At 37.0% G+C, this 23605-nt stretch overlaps 1 protein-coding gene across 3 annotated transcripts in view; it reads right to left on the bottom strand.

Moving 5' to 3' along the window:
• OXCT1 (3-oxoacid CoA-transferase 1) overlaps window positions 1-23605 on the bottom strand; it is a 127738-nt gene that overhangs the window by 27993 nt on the left and 76140 nt on the right. The window contains exon 14 of one of the 3 annotated variants that reach the window (XM_073890953.1): window positions 7128-7166. The exons of the other annotated variants lie outside the window; for them this stretch is intronic. Coding sequence (XP_073747054.1) covers window positions 7143-7166 — 24 coding nt within the window. The 3' untranslated portion in view covers window positions 7128-7142. Of the gene's footprint in view, window positions 1-7127; window positions 7167-23605 lie in introns of those variants that run through there. 3 annotated transcript variants of the gene reach the window in all.

Here is a 23605-nt window from a genome sequence, read left to right as displayed (position 1 = left end):
GTTTTAAGGTTTTTATAGAAAGGTAAAATGAATACATTTGAACAGTTCTGTGGAATGCTGTATAAAATACAATATAAAACATACTGAAAATGATTCTTGCCATCACCTTTATCATTAGTATATAGGTAGTAATGGCTTATTTGCAGATTTGTTATCTATATTCTGGTCTTAAGTGAGAAACAATGTACAATATACAGAAACAATTTTTAAAGCATTTTAAATTAATGCTATATGATTTACTGGAATAAAAAGGGAAAGATAACTGTGGAGTGATTTAATAATAAAACTAGGTCTTGTGGCTCAATATTAAACACCAGAACGTTAAGTACCCACCTCAATCCAAATGTCAGCCTCTTTATTTCTATCTCACTCTTCCCCATTATGAAAAAATACAAAAGAAAGGGCCTCTAAACATGCTCCTGGCTAAAGAGTAGTAGGAGTGAGGAAAAATAAGAAATATAATATCAATATTTGTTTAAATGTAAAGGAGAGGCTAGAACTCTCTTTTAGAGAAAATAAAAGATTTACAATTTGCCTTGGTTTTGCCAAGTTATAACAAAGTTAGAGTAGTAATATTTCTCTTTTCTGCAATAATTATACTTCGTATTCAAAACCAAGAAAAATGTGGTTTTCCTTTCCAAGATTAATTGTATTTCCCAGGATGGGTGGATTGATCATGTAAACTAGCTAATATAGAACCAGACATATAATTGCAGCCTTTATTACCAGGTAAGTTAGCAAAATTGCTTGTGACAAATCTCAGTTATCAATCATAATATGGGCAAAAAAAAAAAAAAAAGAAGAAAGAAAAGCATGTCATAAAGCAACACTTGGACAAACTCAAAATTCCTGTTCTCTCAGGGACCTTGTTTCATCAACTATCCCCTTGGCTCCAGTTTCTCCCTCCTGCTCCCTTCTCTAGCTCCTCCCTGTTGATTCCTCAATGCACGAAAATCTGGTTTCTGCCTTGACCACGCCTTTGAAGTGAGAACTACTTTATCGGGTCTCTAACATTTAACTACCTGATTCAGTAAACATCTTGTGGGTTTATTTTACTATATTCCTGCACCTTTCTACTACATTTTACACTACTTTTTACCAACTCCTTGAAATGCTCCATTCATGGGCTTCCAAGGTACAATACTCCCCTGGTCTTCTGACTTCAGAAGGCTTCCAAGTTCCTTCCTAGCATCCCTTTTCCCACCCCAGCTGTGTGTGTTGGCCAACTTAAAAGCTCTGTCCCTGACCCTCTGCTCTTGCCTCTACTTTTTCTCTGGGAGTGACTTCATCTGCTCTCATGATATAAACTGCCCCTGTCTCTGATGACTACTAAAGCCATATTTCCAGCTCAGATCCTTCCTCCAAGTCTCAGACTTCAATATCCAAAAGTTTCCCAGGTGGCACAATCTGTAAGCTAATTCCTAAAATTGTTTCCTCTTGTTCCTGGGCAGTTAGACATTTTCCAGCCTTCTTTGAGATTAGGGTTGGTCATGTGGATAAGTTATGACCAACAGAGAGTGAGTGAGAGTGACATATAATAATTCCAGGGTTGGACTATAAAACCTTCCAAGCACTATGTTCCATGTTCTTCCCCTTTCTGCCAAATACATGTTGAAAATGGTGGGGCCATGGATAGAAGGAATCTCAATTCCCAAATTAGTGCACAGAAGAGAGCTGCCTGCTAATCAGGGATACTCCTTTTGGTTCTGAGAAACAAAAACTTCTTTATGTTAATTATGACATGCCTCCACTCAGTATGGTTCAAATTAAATTAAGTATCTTTACCAAGTCAAATCTCATCTGCCTACTAACTCCATCTCAGTTAGTGGCCAACCATCCACCTCAAGGTCCAAACCAGAAACTTCCTTAGCTCTTCCCTCTCCTTCATTATCTATGTGCAATCAGCCATTCAATCACAAATAACTCCAATTTTTCCAGTATTTCTTAAACTTCTCACCCAAGATCCTTGTGATTTCTCCCAAGAGTGCTGTAACAACATCCCTACTAGTCAACCTATGTCCAGCCTTGTCTCTCTCAAACCTTTCCAACCCACAGCCATGAAAATAATCTCTCTAAAATGAGTATCTTATGTTATTCCTCTACTTAAAACCTTTCAGTAGTTCCCCCGTGTGCCAGGGCAGAGTCTGAGCACCTCAGGTGGGAGACGAGACCTGGGACAACCTTGCTTCAACCCTCGTCGTTTCCTCACACCTCAGATCCCATTTCTGTGCCAGGAATAGTGAGCTGCTTGTGCACAGCATATGGCTTCACACTATGCCAAAAGCTCCCACCCTCATTCTATTAAGTGTACTCCAGCTCACTCTTTATGTATCAAATCATGACTACTTCTTCCAGGAAGTTTCACAGGCCTCTGCCCCACCCCATCAACAAGATTTGATTAGGGACCTCTCTTGGGTGCTCTCACAGCATCCTTGCTTATCCCTATTGTAGAATCCGCCAAATGAGCTGCACGAAGATCAGGGTTGATATTCCACTGGCAGGTAGTGGCCAGGCCATACAAGTGGTTATTATTGAAATTCTTCCTCATGAGAGGCACCCTAACCCCTCTCTAAGCAACCTCTTCCTAACTCCACCACCATCTATCTAGCCACTGAAAATACAACTGTGGGCCTCCAAGACCCTATCCAGCTTTGACTACCCTCTCTTCTGACTGATCACATTTATTCGGATTAATCAGTGCCTGTACACTAAAGAAATCAATTAACTTCATATAGAAAAAGTGAGTTCTGTTCCTAGCTATTAACTACCCTGATTCTCTCATTTTGTAAAATTATAAATACCACTCAATACGTGTCTTCATAGTTCACTTATGAAACCTCATCTCTCCAAGTAAAGAAAAAAATCGCAACGCACATAAAATTGATTGTGACTCATTAATTCCACCTTTGTACAGATTAGTAAGCATTTATTAGGGTAACAGTTAGAAGTATGAAACTTTCACATTTTCTTTTCCTAAGTTATAATCAATGGGTGACTAGGTCTCTTTTGGTTATAAATGAGGCACTTTGGATAGGTTAACTTCTTTGTACAAGATCAGATAGACTCGCACTCTGTTCTATTTTACTGGATTGATAACATGGACAGGAGAAAAACATTCTTAGCTCTGTTTTGAAGGTATAATTTCAGTTTTCAGAGTCAATTCATAATTCTGCAGAGATGAAAACAGACATCAAAGAACCTGGCTAAGGAACTTCACCTTGTTTTATCAGGCTTCCTCCAGAAGACATCAACAGAAAGAGCTTGAGCAAGTGCTGCAGGATACATATAAGGGGGTTTATTTTTATTTAAAATGATTAAGGATTCTTATATTATATATTATTATATACTTATATACATATAAATAAGTAATATTTAATTGAATTTATTAAATACAACTAAGTACTGGAGCTTCTGGTCTTATAAATTATCCAGAAACAGAGTAAGTATATTTAAAATCCAAGGATAAGTTATTTTCTACATTAACAACCTCTTCCTTCCCTTGGGTCACTGAGAGAAATGTATTAGAATCACAGGAAATTGCCATATGTGAGCATGTGTGACCTACGAACAGGAACTTCATATGGCTGGTTCAAACTCATGTTCTAATGATGGGAAAACAGATTCCATTAACTATCACACAGAATTTATTTTAAAGGCTCCTATTATTTTTAGGAGATCCCCAGATAATCACAACAAACATACCAGCTAAAAATACAAATTAAAAGGTAACAATAATTTTTATCTGTCTGCATGTATAAATGATAAAATATATTAATTCCTTCAACAACTCATTCACATGGAATACAAAACCACTACTACTTCTTCTAGAACTAGAAAATAGTTGTTTTTTTTAGAAATTTTACTTTCTGATTCCTCAAACAGGACCTGGGTTGGTTGGGAGGGAGGGGGAGGTGTGAGAACAAGAGCCACGGGCTGAAACACACTGGCTCCATCACCTCCTCCCTCTGTCTGCAAGCTCTAAGGCGCATAGTCACAGAGCTATTGTAATTACGCTGCCATCTCTGACAACTGGACAGAATCCCCAGAGAGAGACACAGTGACTGAAGGAATATTATTAAGGAATACATGGAAATCATTACCAGCATTTTTAATGCATAGTAGAAGAGATTTTTAAAAATAATGTAAAAGATCATTTAAAAGTAAAAAGACAAAAAACCACTTATGAGCAACCGTGAGAGTATGCTATGTATGTTAAGTGTGGGTGCCCTATTAAGCAAGTGTTAGAGGGTTAGGTGGAAGGGATAAGACCATTTTGACTCTACACTTAATAAGTACTGTTTATTCCCAAGATGTCCTCCAGAGTTAGCTGATGGCCCAGTTTAATGACTGCCCCATACCTCCTGGGGGTTAACAGCTATGAACATTCATGTCAAATTGATAACCCTTTGGTCATTACTGAAGAGTCTTTTAAGTTTTTTCCTCCTGTGCAAGTCCCGATCTGTAACACATTGACCTGATGGCTCTGACAGATGAACAAGTCTCACCTCTGGTTTTCTCGGAGAGCATACCCTATCTTCAGACCAGTATGTGGTCTGACCCCAAAAGGGAGAAGCATACCATTGTTTTGAGAATAACCCACCTCTGAGAACAACAGAGAAAGCTAGGGAGCCATGTCACTGTGTGTGTGCTGAGGGGATGGGGGGGCCTAACATCACAGGCATCAGAGAGGAGACAGAGATGATGCTGGGAATAAAAATGAAAAGTGAAGTCTTTACAGATTTATTTATTTTTAGAGAGAGACACAGAGGGAGAGAGAAAGCCCAGAGGGGAGGGGCAGAGGGAGAGAGAAAATCTCAAGCAGGCTCCACACACAGCGCTGAGCCTGACACGGGGCTCGATCCCACAACCTTGAAATCATGACCTGAGCTGAAATCAAGAGTTGGACGCTTAACCAACTGAGCCACCCAGGTGCCCCAAGTGAAGTGTCTTTAAAGACAAGTAACAAGAAAAAAAATTTGGGTTGGGGGGAAGATCTTGGTAATGTAGAAATTAAAATACCGAGAATAGAATAAAAAATTAAAAATATTCTTTTGAAGTAAAATACAAAGAAAGATTAAAAGAGTAGAAATATAGAGAAACAAATAAACTTTAACTCATTTCTTGATACGCAAGGGTTTTAACTCCCTAAATTCCATCGTAAGTTTCTGATCTTGATGTTGTGATACTTTATCTCTAACTTTCATAATACTAGAGATGGATATCACATACATGACAAAATAGTATTAAAAACCAATGTGTGAGTAATAAAAGCTTGATTATTTCAGATACATTTTATGTGGAGCCTAAGTTGAGGGGTACTTTAAATGTAGTACATCCTCAGGTGAGTAGCAAGAGTTGCAGTAAGTAAGAAGAATTTTACTGCTTTTATTGTTACAACACCTGGTGGGCAGACATGACTTCATTCACATTCACCTGGAACTCATGCATGGCAAATACTTGGAGCTGGGGTGTACTTGCTAGAAATTATTTTTATTCCCAAGAAGGCTGTGTTTAGGCCCAGTATTTTGAAGGAAACAGTCTCTTGATAATCTGCCACACAGCTGTTCAGGAAAGAGTTGCTTTTTTCCTCTAACTTCAGGAAAGTTCTTTATTATTCAAAGCTGTATGACTGTGGGTTAATACAAGCATATTTTGTTTTACTGTACTTCACACATACTTTATTTTTTACATATTGAAGGTACGTGTCAACCCTGTACTGAACAAGTTTACTGGGGCCATTTTTCCAACAGCATTTGCTCAGCTCATACCTGTGTTATATTTTGGTAATTCTCGCAAAACTTCAAACTTTTTTGTTCTTGTTATGGTGATCTGTAATCTTTGACTTTACTGTTACAACTGTTTTGGGGTGCCATTAGTCATACCCACATAAGATAACAACCTTAATTAATGTTGTGGGTGTTCTGACTGTTCCACCAACTGGCCACTCCCTCATCTCTCTCCCTCTATTCAGGTCTCCCTATTCCCTAAGACACAACAATATTGAAATTAAGACAATTGATAACCCCGCAATGGCCCTCAGTGATCAAGTGAAAGGAAGAGTCCCAAGTCTCTCACTCTAAATCAAAAGCTAGAAATGATTAAGCTTAGTGAGGAAAGTACATTGAAAGCTGAGAAAGGCCCAAAACTAGGCCTCTTGTGCCAATTAGCCAAGCTGTGAATGCAAAGGAAAAGTTCTTGCAGGAAATTAAAAGTGCTAGTCCAGTGAGCACACAAATAAATATGAAAGTAAAACAGCCTTACTGCTGATGTGGAGAAAGTTTGAGTGGTCTAGATAAAATATCAAACCAGCCACAACAATCCTATTAAGCTAAAGCCTAATCCAGAACAAGGCCCTATCTCTACTCAATTCTATAAAGGCTGGGAGAGGTGATAAACTTGCAGGAGAAAAGTTTGAAGCTAACAGAGGTTGGTTCATGAGGTTTAAGGAAAGAAGCCGTATTCAAAACATAAAGTGCAAGGTGAAGCAGCCAGTGCTGATGTAGAAGGGGCATCAAATCCAGATCTAGCTAAAGATAAATAATGGAGATGCTACACTAAACAGGTTTTCAATGGACATGAAACAGCCTTCTCTTGAAAGAAGATGCCATCTAGGACTTTCATAGCTAGAGAGGAGAAGTCAATGCCTAGATTCACAGCTTCACAGAACAAGCTGACTCTGTTAGGGGCTAACATAGCTGGTGAATTTAAGTTGAAGCCAATGCTCATTTACCATTCCAAAAATCCTAGGGCCCTTAAGAATTATGCTAAATCTACTCTGCCTGTGCTCGATAAATGGAGCACAGCCTGGCTGGTAGCCCATCTGTTTACAACATGGTTTACTAAATATTTTAAGCCTACTATTGAGACCTACAACACACACACACACACACACACACACACACACACACACACAAGATTCCTTTCAAAATATTACTGCTCATTGACAATGCACCTGGTCACCCAGGAATTCTGATGGAAAGGTATAACACAAGATTGGGGGACATTCTATAGGACATCTGAGCAGTACTTCCCAAACTATCAAAGTCATGAAAAACAAGGAAAGACAGAAACTGTCACAGAGAAGTCTTTTTCTCAGAAGAAATGTTCTTTTCCCAGAGAAGACCAGGGAGATACGACAAATACTATGTGGTATTCTGAATTGGATCCTGGAAAAGAGAGAGAAAATTAATGGAAAAATTGATATTAATAGTAATGTATCTGAAAGACTTACACTGAAAACTATAAAACACTGATGAAACAAATTAAAGAAGACACAAATAAATGGAAAGACATCCTGCGTTCATGAATTTGGAAGACCTAATATTGTTAAAATGTCCGTATTACCCAAAGTGATCTACAGATTCAAAGCAATGCCTATCAAAATACCAATGGCATTTTTTTTCACAAAAATAGAAAAAAACAATCCTGAAATGTATATAATAGTCAAAACAATCTTGAGAAAGAAGACAAAGCTGAATTTGTTTTCCTGAAATCACTCTCTGATTTTGAAATCCATTACAAAGCTACAGTAATTAAAACAATATGATATTGGCATAAAAACAGAGTAATGGAACAGAACAGAGAGCCCCAAATAAATCCAACCATGTACAGCCACCTGATTTTCAGCATGGGTGCCAAGAATACACAATGGAGAAAAGGTAGACTCTTCAACAAATGGTGTTGGAAAAACTAGATTATCTACATGGGAAAGAGTAAAATTGGAATCCTATAGGAGTAACAAAAGGGAACAAAAGCAAAAGTAGCAAGTGGGACTACCTAAAAAACTAGAAAGCTTTTGCATAGCAAAGGAAACAACAAAATAAAAAGCAACCTAAGGAATGGGGGGAAATATCTGCAAGCCATACATCTGATTAGGGGTTAATGCCCAAATATATAAGGAACTCTTACAATAGCAAAAAACCAAACAGCTCAACTAAAAAATGGGCAAAAGACTTGGATATTTCTCCAAAGACGACATACAAATGGTCAACAGTTGAATGAAAGCACGTTCCATACCACTAATCACCAAAAAAATGTTGTAAATTAAAACCACAATGAAGTATCACCTCATATCTATTATCAAAAAAACAAAAAACAAAAACAAAACGAAAACCAAACAAACAAAAAAACAAACCCAAAAGGTTAAGTGTTGACAAGGATGTGAAGAAACTGGAACCCTTGTACATTATTGGTGGGAATGTAAAATGGTACAGCTGCTCACAAAAAATAGTATGGTAGTTTCCCCCAAAATTAAAAATAGAACAACCATGTGGTTTAGCAATCCCACTCTTGGGTATATATCCAGAAAACCTGAAATCAGGATATCAAAGAGATGACCTGCACTCCCATGTTCACTGAAGCATTATTCACAATAGCCAAGATACAAAACAGCCTAAATGTCCACTGACAAATGGATGGATAAAGACAGTATGGTGTATACATACAATAAAATATTATTTAGCCTTTAAAAAGAAGGAAATCCTGCCATATGCTACAACATGGATAAACCTAGAAGACATTATACTAAGTCAAATAAGCCAGTCACAAAAGAACAAATACTGCATGATTCCATTTACATGAAGTTATCTAAATAATCAAACTCATAGCAGCAGAGAGTAGAACCATGGTTGCCAGGGGCTAGGGGAGATTGGAAAATGCAAAGCTGTTCAATGGGTATAAAGTTCAGTTACATAAGATGAATAAATTCTAGAGATCTGCTGTACAATACTGTGCCTACAGCTACAATACTGTATTGTGCACCCGAAAATTGAAGAGGGTAGATCTCATGTTAAGTGTTCTTACCACAATTAAAAAAAAAAAAAAGACCAACACCCCACCCCCACCCCCAAAACAATAATATAGCAATGTGTGGCTCTTAGTTTTGACAAATGTACCATGATAACAGAAGATTGTAATAATGAGGGAAATTGGGTGAGGGAATATGAAAACTCTTTGTGCTAGCTCAGAAGCTTTTCTAAAAATCTAGTTATTCCAAAATACAGTTTATTTTTTTTTAAATGTCAGTATGTGGCTTGTTCCTGTGGTTTTTGTTTTTTCATCAAAATAAAAACAAAACGGAGATTAGTTCTCTCATTTCCCTCTGTGAAGGCCTCTCCTAATAACTCTCCCAGCTTATTGCTAAAAAACTCTGTAAACTCTAACTCCCCAAAAACAAGTAAATTTATGACAGTTAAATGAATCTGTGCCTTCTTTTTGGCTACAATGTTTTCTTGTCATAAGTAAACTTTATATTTTTGCAGGATCCACCATTTACCAATGCAGAGTACACTAACCTAAAGTCACAAGTTAGTAGCTGGATAAAGAATAAGACAGTTCTGAAACCACTTATGTGGGTTTTTGTTGTTGTTACTATTTTTATTTTATATTTTCTTTTTACCGTTTGGCCCTCCTCACCCACTTCTCACAGCCCCATCACCCACCTCGGGCAACCACCAAACTCTTCTCTGCATCTGTGAGTTTGCTTTTTGTTTTTTCTTTTCTTTCTTTTATATTCTACATATAAGAAAGATCATATGGTATATCTTTTTTTGACTTATTTCATTTGGTAAAATGCCCTCAGGTCCACCCACGTGATCACAAACAGCAAGATTTCATATTTTATGGCTGAATAATATCCACTGTAGATATATCACAATTTCTTTATCCATTCATCCATCAATGGACACTTAGGCTGTTTCCGTATCTTGGCCATTGTAAACAAAGCTGCAATGAACATGGGGGTACATATATGTTTTTGAGTTAATGTTTTTGTTTTCTTCAGATAAATACCCAGAAAGAGATTTGCTCATTCATATGGTAGTTCCATTTTTAATTTTTTTTATTATATTATGTTAATCACCATACATTACATCATTGGTTTTTGATGTAGTGATCCATGATTCATTGTTTGCGTATAACACCCAGTGCTCCATGCAGAATCTGCCCTCTTTAATACCCATCACGAGGCTAACCCATCCCCCCACCCCCTCCCCTCTAGAACCCTCAGTTTGTGAATTGTGTAAGACTGTTGAATCACAGACCTGTACCTCTGAAACAAATAATGCATTATATGTTAAAAAAAAAAAAAAAGAAGAAGATAGGAGGTGAAGAATGAAGGGGGGAAAATCAGAGGCTGAGAATTTTTTTAATTAGTTTTTTAAGATTTTATTTATTTATTTGAGAGAGGGAGACAGAGATAGCAACGGAGAGCACAAGCGGAAAGGAGAGGGAGAGGGAGAAGCAGGTTCCCCACTGAGCAGGGAGCCGGACGTGGGGCTTGATCCCATGACCCTGGGATTATGACTTGAACCAAAGGCAGATGCTTAAACCATCTGAGCCACGCAGGTGCCCCTCTTCTCATTTTTAATTATTTATTTATTTGTTTGTTTATTTATTTTTTGCTATTGAGTTGTAGAGGTTCTTTATATATTTTGGATACTAACCCCTTATCAGAATTATAATTTGCAAATATTTTCTATTTGGTCGACTGCCTTTTCATTTTGTTGATATTTTCCCTTGCTATGTTTTATTTTTCCCAATAAACTTTACTATCCAGGTTACTGTTACTTTGATTAGCTTGTCCTAACGATAGCTTAGATTTGAGAAAAAAATTTTTTTAAATCAAACATGGTAATGAGAACCTTTATAAAACAGTGTTCTGCAGCCATATTATTACAAGTCTGTGAAAACTAAAGATTGGACCTTTGTTCTATGACATATAAAATACCATTTTTATCTTTTGCTATTGTTAATTCATTTTTCTTGCTATGGTTTACTTTTTCCATATTGAGCATCTTTTAATAAACACAATTTTATGAACATAATTCCTCATTACCTAAACAGTACTTGCAGAAAGTAAACAGATCTAATTGAAGCTTTCCTTTACAAAAAGAAAAAATTCGACAAGAAAAAGTTAAATACATTACTTGAAGTTAAAGAACAAATCAGAAAAGAATCGGATAAAGTCTTTCCCTAGTTTCCAGAAAGAGGTAATTGAATCCCCAAAGAAGATGCTTCCTATTTTAAAATATTCATTATGTTGAATTTATTGCACTATTTTTCTTTCTTACTGTTCCTAATCTGTTGGATGTTAATAGATTTAGTTAAGAAGCAGACAGAAAACCTAGAGATGTCCCATGTAGCTTCAGTTTAAACAACTTCTAAAAATACAGTCAGATCCTTTAGGACCTAAATCATAGTGACAACTCACCAACCAGAAATCCTTATCCAATACTGTTAACGTTAAAGGCTATAACTATAATCCAGAAATATGCAAAACAGATAATGAATGGCTAAAAAAAATGTCAAATCTCATGTTCCTGAATTAAAATGTATGAGTCTCCCTCAAAGGACTCTGTCCCAGGCCTTCATGCAAAACATTATTTACTTTTTATGCACAATTGTAACAAAAGTAGTAATCTGTTCTCCATCCAAAAAAATTTTTTTTAGAAATTAGTACTTACACAGCTTAATTTGGATGATCTGAAAAAATCATGCATGGAATATCTTATTCTCTAACAGTTCTGTTTAAATAAAGTATTATTATAAATATTCTAATGATCTAATTGAGTTACCAAGTGATAAGATGAGCAAAGTTGAATTTACTGGTACAATAAAGTTAAAAAATGCTCTTTTACTTAGGAAAATTCAACTATAGTGGCTTAGGAGGGAAAAGGAAAGGAGAAAGAAAGCTAAATGTAAAATGCTGATGATTATGCCTGGCATTCTATTTTGATAGTGAAGGTCTAGAAAGAAGATAAGATGTGATATGGGAAACTGATATTCACTGTCTCAACTCCATATGCCTCTCATAATGTGAATTTACCAAGATAACTCTAGGGTTGAAAGATATGTTATTATACTTATGACCCCCAAATAGAAGCCAACCAACTGTTCTATCTGGTTCTTAACAACATAGCCATGATCTGACATAGAACCGTTCCTGTGTGTCTTAGCAATACACAGCCCAGTGCTAATACGATCAAATGCTGGAAGTCTTTCTAAAAAATTATGGAATCAAAAATGAAAGAAAAACTAAAATTAAAAATTACCTAAGAAATGAATAAATAAAAGGACTTTATGTCTAAGTTTATAGAATGCAATTTACAATTATGGAGAGACCTAAGTGTTTTTATAACTAAAAGAGAAAGCTTGAAAATAAAGCATTCAGTTTCTAAATCTAGAACTAGAATAAACAGAAGATAAATAAGAAAAAGGACATTAATAAATTATTTTTTAAAGATTTTTTTTATTTATTTGAGAGAGCAGAGTGTGCAGGCACAAGTGGGGGGAGGAGCAGAGGGAGAAGAAGAAGGAGACCCCCCCACCCCGCCACTGACCAGGGAGCCCAACATGGGACTAGGAGGGGGGTTGGGGCTCAATCCCAGGACCCTGAGATCATGACCTGAGCCAAAGGCAGCCACTTAACTGACTGAGTCACCCAGGTGCCCCAAATTACATATTTCTCAAAGTACACTTGAGTAACTTTAAAATAGGCAAATTTCTTACAAGCCTAATTAAAAGAAAGGAGAGATATGAACACTTACAGAATTAGGAATAAAAAGTAGATACGGTAATAGTTTTTGAGGATACTAAAGAAGTTAAACAAGAATATTGCACATTGTTCTGGACAAGTAAATGTGAAAATCCAAAAGAAATAAATGTTCTCTAGCAAAATAAAAATTAACAAAACTGCTACAAGAAAGGTTACAAAATTTGAGGTGACCAATAAGCATAAAAATATCTTAGGATTATTAAAAATTGATCATTTGTATAAAGAAGTAATAACATGTATCAATATCTATCAATTTAAATGACACTAACAAATTAAAAGGTGAACTGTGTGATTAAATCAGTAGTTAAAAACACATTAAATAAGGGGTGCCAGGGTGGCTCAGTCAGTTAAGTGGCTGCCTTCAGCTCAAGGTCATGATCCCGGGGTCCTGGGATCCAGCCCTGCATGCTGGGCTTCCAGGTCATCAGGTCTGCTTATCCCTCTGCTCCACCCGCCCATCCCCTTCTCTCCCCCCTCCCCGCCCTGATTCATACTCTCTGGCTCACTCTCTCAAATAAATAAATAAAATCTTAAAAAAAAAATTGAATAAAATTCAACAGCCATTCACTTTTAAAACTATAAACAAAAGGAAACTTCTAAAACAATATAAAGGACATTCTATTAAAAATACAAGCAGGAAGCATAATATTAAAAGTTAAAATTCTAAATGAATTCTTATCAAAATCAAGAAAATTCTTAATCACTACTACTTACTCATATTGTTTTGGATATTTTGTTAAAGAAAATAAATGACATGCATTTTAGAAAAGAAAAATTGTTATTTATAGATAAAAACACTGTAGAATATCTAAGAGAAGTCTAAAAAATTATACTAGCTAATAAGAGAATTTTAAGAGTGAATAAATACAAGATAAATATACAAAACCAATAGTTTTCCTTTATATTAGCAAGAAGACTTAGAAGCTGAAATGAAATATCCAGCTTGAAACACTGGCAAAAACTGAAAAATAATTAGGAATAAGTGTAATGAAGGACGTAAAATGAGACCTGTAATAAATGACAAAATATACCATTTTCCCGGACCAGAAGACTTAACTCTTGTAAATCTGTTATTCCTAAATCAACATAAAGTTTAGTGTACAAAATGTTTTACACACTACCATCATTCACCTCTATTTTAACCATATTCACCACAGAAATAAGTTTGCCCACCACTCTACCCAAAGTGGTTAATATACCTAATACAACAACAAAAAACAAAAACACCTCCTAATAAATTTGTTGAATAAAACCCATCGCATTCACCACATCTAAAAAATAAAGAGCTGAGGTCTAGAAAGGTTAAGTAACTTCACAGAGATAGAGAGACAATTCAAAGTATACTTGAAAGGAAAATGGAAGGTTCTTTGTATTGGGATGTTGCATTTTTCAAAAGTAAACTTTTCCTCATAATGGAAACAATATTCCTATTAGATTACAAGATAGGAGGGATGAGTTCCAGGACTACCTTAGTTACTAACTAGTTTTGTGACCTGAGTCAGATCACTTCATTTTTCTGGATTCAAGTTCTCCAACAAAACTAAGGTGCTGTATAGCTGGATGATGTTAAAATTATACCTATACAGGAGTATAGATGAAACAAGATTGGCCATGAATGGATAATTATCTAAACTGAATGTATGCATTTTACTATTCTATATTTGTATGTATTTGACATTTTCTCTAATAAAACTTTTTCTTGTTAATAAAAATGCTGACCAAAAATTATCTCTAAACCAAAAGAGTAAAGTGAGAAGTAAAGATTTCTTCAACTAGAAATGCCAAATCCAGTTATTTAATAAAACTTAGTCTTCAAGATTCATTAGCCTTTAGCAGCAGGGTCACATTGTCTTCAGCCCTTTAGATTTATTCCCTGCTAAGTTGTATCAGCAGCATGATTATTTATGAAATAACTAATAATGGTTTTCTAAGAGACCTCATCTAGCATTTGTAATATTTCCTCCCTTTTTTTAAAGTGGGTTGTTTAATGAGAAGGGGCTGCAGCAGTCATACAAATACATCACTAGCCGAAGGGATAATAATTGAATAATCGAAAATATCAAACTCACTCATTGCTCATTCTCTCTGTAAAGAGAAACAGAAAAGGAGGGAGGAGGAGGGAGAGAGGAGAAAGAAGAAGATGAAGAAGACAACAACCAAATTCCCATTCTATGCACAGAGTCTGCCTTCTGACACCAGAGAAAGTGGAGGGTATATGATCAAAGACATTCTTACAATAGCTGCTGGCAGGCCAGGTAGCACCACGGCTTGGAATCGATCAGAAGCCTAGCTCACCTTTCTTCAGTCTCTGGTTTGAATACATGAGTTCCAGTACATGGTCAGAGTTCTTAGAACGAAGGAGTTGTTCACAAACACATCATATGGAACATAGCAAGGAAGGAAATATTTCCTTTCCTCCAGAGCCCAAAAAGACTCAGGTAGCAATTAAAAGACAAAATTTCTTTAAGATCACTGAAAACTGAGATTTCCAAAAAGAAAGTCTATTTCATAGTCTCATGTCCCTTTGCCTACTTAGAAGATTAACACTGGTGGGGACCTAAGCTGAGTGAGCTGACTTGCCAATGAATTTGCTATTGTTCGTTCCTGATCTTAATTTTTTTAAACTTCTATTTAGGATTCCCCTTTGCAATGATTCCCCTATTCTTACAGTTCTGTTTCAATGTTTCTCATTTAAGAAATATTAAAAGCTATAATTATTTTAAAAATCCTGGCAGAAGATCTGAACTCTTCCAAAGAACCCTTCAATTGATAAATTATAAAAAACAATGGTAAATAAAATGGATAAAATACTTCATACATGAGATTTATGTTATTTATATGTGATTAGGCAGTGAAGATTATAGAATCTGAGTGTGAGAGCTTTAAAAAATAAGATGCAGAAAAAAGCACATGCAAATGGTCAATCCAGGACCTTTCACAACCCTAGTTTGAACTAAGATCATATATACAGCCTGTATCCTTCCAATTGCAATAGGTTTTATGCCACACAATGAAACAGTAACTTCTTTATCAAGTTTGCAGAAATGTTGTAAGAATATTTATTTATTTTGCAGGAAGTTTTATCTCTATCATGAAAGGCATTAGTTAAGTGCTTCCCAAAAGAATGTTTAGGTGAATACAAAGTACATAAGAACAAAGGAAACTATGATTAAATCCCTATGTCATAACTGGGTTACATATGTAAACGTGAATGGTTAACTCTTTTTTTTTTAAGATTTTATTCATTTATTTGACAGAGAGATAGAGAGAGAGCACAAGTAGGCAGAGGGAGAGGGAGAAGCAGGCTCTCCGCTGAGCCAGGAGCCGGACGTGGGGCTCAATCCCAGGACCCCAGGATCATGACCTGAGCGGAAGGCAGCTGCTTAACCGACTGAGCCACCCAGGCGCCCCTGAATGGTTGTCTCTTCATCTACAATAACAGGGATGGTTATATTTAACTCACATCATCCTATAAGGATGAAATGACAATAAATATACAAATAAATAATACCTGGCCAATGGCATGTGCTTAATAGCTATTAGTTCCGTCCTTGTAAAAATATTAGATTTATAATTTAGCTGTGGCTTTTAAATACCCACAAACAGTATCCTCCAAGTAAGAGGAAAATTCCTTATAAAACTAATGTGTCAAATATTTTAGTCTATAAATATGCTTTTAGCCTGAAAAATACTTATGTAAATAATAAAACTAAGAATTTTGAACATGTTTTCCAGATAGTCACAGATAAAAGCACTTGTGAATAACTAAATATAGTCTCCAAGTAAAGAGCAATAATAAACAGCTTATGTTTCTAATAAATTTCACAAACGCTAACTTGTCTTTTTAAAAAATGTATGCTCATTGGTTAAACTGCTGTACAAGAAGGAATCATTCTTTGCTCTTGGAAGTTTTGCAAGCATTAAATGGGTCTCTAAATTGGCACAGGAAATAAAGGTCCATCCATTGGGCCAGAGCAGTTTTGGGTTTTTTTAATTCTGACCCTCCTCCCTCTCTCCCGTTCCTCTCCCTCCTCTTCTCCCACCCCTGCCAAGTAGGGGTTGGTCAGTTTTTATTCCTCAGGTAGAATAAACAGAGCTTGGCTAGGTTCTTCCATGGTCCTCTCTTCTGTCTAGGGCAGCTGGAAACAGACTGGGCTGGGGGATCGCCCTGATGTACAGAAACCCTAGATGGAGACACCCCTACATGCGTGAAGGCTTAGCTGAATATGAGCTCAGAGGAAGACCTTATGGCAGCAAGGAAACAGACGTTAAATCCGAACTTCTTTTATCTTGCTTTTGACAAATGTACAAGGATGACAGCGAGGAGACACCACCATGTGAGACAGATCTCAGAAGCAGAATTCACAGAGAATATGGTCAAAAACAAGTTCCAAGACCCAGGACGCTCGGCAAAATCAAAGAGTCCGGGAGGCACAGAGGACTGTGTGTGAAGAACTCTGAAGAGCACGCCGTGGTCCTACTCCTTCCGCATCAGAAACAGGAGAGGGTGAGTACATGCCTGCCCCTCACTCAAAGGACGGCAGAGCCCGGACGACAACTCCAGAGCACCCCGCCTCCAGGAGAGTCAGGACACAGCTGGGGAACGGAGTGCCTGACTTCTGCCTGAGAAAGCTGAAGTGACTGGGGGAAGCGGACAAGAAATGCATGAGTGCTTCCTAGGTGTGGGCATACGAAGGCCGGCCTAAAGATGCTTTAACATTTTCTCAACGGGATGCCGCGCAAATGAGAATCTCTGTGTGAAGTAGACCACAGGAAAACCGGAAGCTGCAGGAGAAACCCTCAGCCATTGTTCTTCCAGCAGATGCTGCAGAAGGGGCCCAGAAGGGCGTCTCCAAAGACCCCACACATAGAAGAGGGATCAGCTTTCTCTGCAAGGAACAGAGAGCAGGGAAGCAGCTCATAGCATTACCAGCCATGTGAGAACTCTTCCACCTATTTCCTTGCCTTCTCGTTCTCCTGAATTTTTACCCAGGTGGGTGCCGAGCAGTGAACTGGGGGAGGAGGTGAATGAAGAAAAAAGCAGACCACCACACAAAACCTTTCCCAAACGCAGACAGCCGGCCTTGCCTCTAGTTGGAGAGCCACAGGGAGAGGAGATGCGCTGCTTTTAAAAATGTATGTTGAAGCAATGTTCATTATTTTGAACTGGACTCTTTTAAGTGTCGAATCAAAACAGTTTGTGAACTAAAGTGACCCAGTGACAGTTATTATATGATCGGATAATGAGCTGAAATGTCATGCAGAAGGAGAGCTTCCCTAACTAAATAAAGTTAAAGACACCACAGGAGATAAAAATAGCTGTGTTTTTATTTCATCCCACATGTAGAGCTTGTTCAGCATACTGGATACAGAAAACACACACACATGCTTGTTACAGCTGGTCTGTTCAGACACATTCACTAATGCAGAGAACAATCACCACGAATGTGATCTTTAAAATGACCGAAGACAGCAGCACTGAACAATATTTGATAAGAGATAATAACTGCTAACAGCTAAAAGGAAGGCCTCCAGAACAAGAGAAGAGGATCAAGTGAGGAGGAAGGCAGCGGAGTAAGGCTGTGCTGGCTCTTTAACAGTCTTCGATGGCCGTTTTTAAAGAAATGCAAAATAAAAGAATAGAAAAAATACCAGCATTGGTAAAAGAATGAAAACAGTTTGAGTATGAATTGGGGTAATTCTTCTGGACAGTAATTCATTATGCATCAAAAACCCTAAAAAATTGACCAACGTATTCTACTTCTAGGGATTTATACTAAGAAAATCATCCAAGAAATATATGAAGACATAAGTTCAAAAATATTATTAATGGTATTAAACAATACAGGAAAAAAAGTAGCTTTCAGATATGAGAGAACAGGCAGTACAGGACTGTGATCCCTGAGAGAAGGAAAACCAGTGAGGTAGGCCTACCAATGCCCCAGCCTACTGCTTCGACAGGGAAACCCAGGTGGGACCAGCAGCCCTGCTGGGTTCAGAGAGACCTAGTCAACTGGAACTTGACCAGAGGTCCCCAAATACCAAAATAGAGGTATTTGTTGAGAAACTAAAGTCTTCTCTCAACGAACCTTAACAAAGTTGAAAAGCAAATATTGAAAGAATCAGCCTGAGTGACATCTGTAAGACTCATACTGTAAGAAACATCAAAGGAGGTCCTTCAAGCAGGACAATAACATTAGATAGCAATCTGGATCAATGTAAAGGAGAAGTGCAGGAAAGAGCAAATATGTTGGGAAATACATAACTTTCAGATATAAATTATACTACATAATAAAAATATACAAAACATAACTTTTTTCCTCATTTTCAATCTCTTTAAAAGAGAGCTGAATGCTTAGGACAAAAATAACAAAGTATCATGGGGTTTAAAACAAATGCAGAATAAAATGTATGACCAACAGCATAAGGGCAGGGAACAGAAGTTTACAGCTGTATGGTTCTTACATTATACGTAAAGTAATATGATATTACTTAGACTGTGATCAGTAAAAGGTATGTATTGTAAACCCTTGAGGAACCACTGGGGAAAAAAATAAGAAAATAAGTCAATAAGTGAAGATAAAATGGAATCATAAAAAATGCTTAACTGACCCAAAAGAAAAGAGGGGGGAAAAAAAAACTCAGATGGGCAAATGGCAAAAAAATCATATGCTGATAGATTTAAGCCCATATGTTGATAATCATATAAATGTAAATGGCCTAAACCTCCAATTAAAGGTCAGAGATTATAAAACTGGATAAAAGATCAAGACCTAACTATATATTAACTACAGAACTCGCTTAATATAAAGGCATTAATAGGTTGCAGGTAGAAGAATGGAAAAAAATACACCATGCAGAGTGACTATAATAATATCAGACAGCAGACTTTAGAATACAAAATATTACCAGAAATAAGGTGGGATATAATGAAAGGGGTTAATTTGTTAAAAGAGCCTAATAACTTTAACTGCCTACTAATACAACCAATAATGGACCTCTAAAATATACAAAGCAAAAGGTAACACAACTGAAAGCAGAAAATACCAAATGCACAATTACAGCTGAAGATCTCATTACTCCTGTCTCAATAACTAATAGGACATAGAAAACTTGAATGCTATCTATCTACTTGACCTGAGTTATAGGACATTCTACCCAACAAGAGCAGAATACATATTCTTTTCCAGTGCAGCTGGAACAGTCACTACAAGAGACTGTATTCTATGCCATAAATAAATTTCAAACTTAAAAGAATGGAAACTATATAAAGTATGTTCTCTGACCTCAAGACAACTAAACTAGAAATTAATAAAGTTATGTGGAAAATCACCAAATATCTGGAGGTGAAGTGACATACTTCCAAATAACCAACAAGTCACAGAAAAAAATCACAAAGGGAGATTAGCAAATATTTTGAAGAAAAAGTGAACTGAAAATGAAAACACAATATATAAAAATTTGTGGGATGTCACTAATACAGTGGAGAGAAATTCATAGCATTACTTGCTTATATTAGAAAAGAAGAAAGGTTTCAGACCAATGACAACTCCAAGGCAGGAGTTGTCAAGCTTTTCTGTAAAGTGTTACAAGGTAAATATTTTAGGCGTTGCAGTCCACCCAGTCTCTGCTGCAACTGCTCAGCTCTGCTGCTGCAGCACTAATGCAGCTATAGGTAATACACACAGGAGTGGATGTGGCTGTGTCCCAGTAAGACTCTACTTCACAAAGAGGCAGTGGGCCAGAGTCGGCACATGGGCCACATGCGCAGACCCCTGCTAGGACATCAGCTCCGTAACTGCAGAGAATTTCATCTGTTTTGTTAACTGCTGCATCTTTCAAGAGGCAAGAACGGTACATGGCCCTTAATACATGCCTAATAAATATTTGCTGAGTGAACTAATTTAATCCCCAGAACAAGCATATGAGTTAAACACTATCATTTTATAAGTGAGTATACTAAAATAAAATGATCTACCATACCACCAAGTGACAGAACTAGTATTTTAAGTTTAGGTCTAATCCCTAAACTCTGTACACTTTCCACTACATTACACTGATATGGCAAAAGTATTACTGAATAACTGTAAAAGCATAATACTACACATACATATTTTCTCCACCATTTTCCTTACCTCTGGTTTGTAGAACAAGACAAATATGTTAAATCCATCTCTACATCTGTATGTTTATATCTTTATATTTCTATATCTGTATCTATGAATTTAATATTTAGACTATACTTGATGCAATTAAACCACTACATTAAATCTTTTAATTTTTAACTTTTTCCCCAGCTTTATTGAGATATCATTGACATAACATTAAATCTTGAACACAAACCTCTTTAGTTGTACAAACAGAAGACTAGAGAGTTAGCTTTATTTAAAAAAGACACAACTTGAATACCAAACCAATTTTATGCACTCATACCTCTAGCATAACATGAGTACACCAATTCGTATTTCTTCTTTTAAAATGCACAAAGAAATAAAAAAACTGCGAAGGAAAAACAAATACAATACGTCCTGTTTTCCTTTGCCTTAAGACTCCCTCGTTTCAATTCTCCCCACACAGAAGGAGCAGGCCCTTGACTGCTGTGCTGCTCACACAGAGCAGCCGTGTCTGGCGGGCCGCGGTTGCACGCTTTCCATGACTAGCTTCCATTGCTGCTCATACACATCTGCTTCCCTTCACAAGTCAATAATCTACGGCAGCTGTTTTCCAAAAATAGGCATTAGGAAAGCCAGAGCAGTTCTGAATGCAGATTCAACGGGCTACACATCTGTCCACATTTTCATAGCTTGCCTGGGGTTTTACCATCGTCACGATAATCAGGGAACTCAAAGGAGCCAACGACTATTTTGTCACATTTTCTCTCTTTGGATGCTCAGGGCAGAATTTTTAAAACTCTGTGTACAGGAGACCAGCACTGCATACTAAGAAGCTATGAAAGGATAAGACAAAGAGTATCCATACCATTTGCCTGCCTTAAAAGCATAGTGTCTGTTGTAATCCGACATCGTGATGATAGATGGGGATGCCATGACGCAGAGAAACTCAAAGCTTTACAACCATTGAAAGAATATTCAACTCAGTCAAAAGATAAAAGTATATGAAAAATGATATAATAAAGCCAAACTTTTCAGCTTAACTGCCAGATCTTGCAATAAAAATCTATCTAAATTTTAATAATCAACATAAATCTTTGGGACAAACAGAAATAGATTGCTCACTGAAACTTTATATAAAGAGGATAAGCTGTATCTTACCCATAACCAATAAGACCAAGAAATGTGTCCTCAAAGGGTTTAATTTTTGGTACTTGACTATGAGCTCAGGATAAGCAGGTTGTACTAGCTACTGTAAAACATAGTCTTGCTTACAAGAGTGTACTTTAAGGCAAATATTCCCTCTTTAATGTTAAGAAACAGAGCACTGAAGAAGATAAAAATAGCCACTATTTATGGAGTGCTTTTAGTGGCCACTTTTCATTTTCTTCTCAATTAATCCTAACAAAAACATGTGCTCGGGATTGTATGACTTGTTAGGGAGAGAAGTGAAATTCAAATTTGTTACAAACTAAAGCTCATGGTCTTGACTCTTAACCTATTCTGCATTCGAAAGAGTCAAAATATACACTATACATCACATATGAAAAATCCAAGAAGTGATTATCAGTTACTAAAGGAACAAAAGAAAAGCTCACCAGAAATAACACTACCAAGGTGCCTGGGTGGCTCAGTCAGTTAGGCACCCAACTCTTGGTTTCAGCTCAGGTCATGATCTCAGGGTTGTGAAATTGAGCCCTGTGTCGGGCTCCGAGGTAGGCATGGAGCCTGCTTAAGATTCTCTCTCTCCCGAGAGGGGCAGAAGGTGTATTGGAGCAAATTATAGCACAGAACTTCCCTAATGTGGGGAAGGAAACAGGCATCAAAATCCAGGAGGCACAGAGAACCCCTCTCAAAATCAATAAAAATAGGTCAACACCCCGACATCTAATAGGAAAACTTACGAGTCTCAGAGACAAAGAGAAAATCCTGAAAGCATCTCGGGAGAAGAGATATGTAACCTACAATGGTAGAAACATTAGATTGGCAACAGACCTATCCACAGGGACCTGGCAGGCTAGAAAGGACTAGCATGATATCTTCAGAGCACTAAATGAGAAAAATATGCAGCCAAGAATACTATATCCAGCTAGGCTGTCACTGAAAATAGAAGGAGAGATAAAAAGCTTCCAGGACAAACAAAAACTAAAGGAATTTGCAAACACGAAACCAGCCCTCCAAGAAATATAGAAAGGGGTCCTCTAAACAAAGAGAGAGTGTAAAAGCAGCATCGATCAGAAAGGAACACAGCCAATATACAGTAACAGTCACCTTATAGGCAATACAATGGCACTAAATTCATATCTTTCAATAGTTACCCTGAATGTAAATGGGCTAAATGACCCAATCAAAAGACACAGGCTATCAGATTGGATTAAAAAACAAGACCCATCCATATGCTGTCTGCAAGAGACTTATTTTAGACCCAAAGACTCCCCCAGATTGAAAGTGAGGGGGTGGAAAACCATTTACCATGCTAATGGACACCAAAAGAAAGCTGGGGTGGCAATCCTTATATCAGACAAATTAGATTTTAAAACAAAGACTGTAATTAGAGATGAAGAAGGACACTATATCCTACTTAAAGGGTCTATCCAACAAGAGGATCTAACAATTGTAAATCTCTATGCCCCTAACATGGGAGCAGCCAATTATATAAGGCAATTAATAACAAAAGCGAAGAAACACATTGACAACAATACAATAATAGTGGGGGATTTAACACCCCCCTCACTGAAATGGACAGATCATCTAAGCAAAAGATCAACAAGGAAATAAAGACCTTAAATGACACACTGGACCAAATGGACTTCACAGACATATTCAGAACATTCCATCCCAAAGCAACGGAATACACATTCTTCTCTAGTACCCCATGGAACATTCTCCAGAATAGAGCACATCCTAGTCACAAATCAGGTCTCAACTGGTACCAAAAGAC

Source organism: Callorhinus ursinus, unplaced genomic scaffold (genome assembly GCF_003265705.2).
Source record: "Callorhinus ursinus isolate GAN/ISIS: 27379988/994484 unplaced genomic scaffold, GSC_fseal_2.0 scaffold3, whole genome shotgun sequence".
Taxonomy (NCBI): Eukaryota; Metazoa; Chordata; class Mammalia; order Carnivora; family Otariidae; genus Callorhinus; species Callorhinus ursinus.
This window is presented reverse-complemented; position numbering and strand designations above follow the sequence as displayed.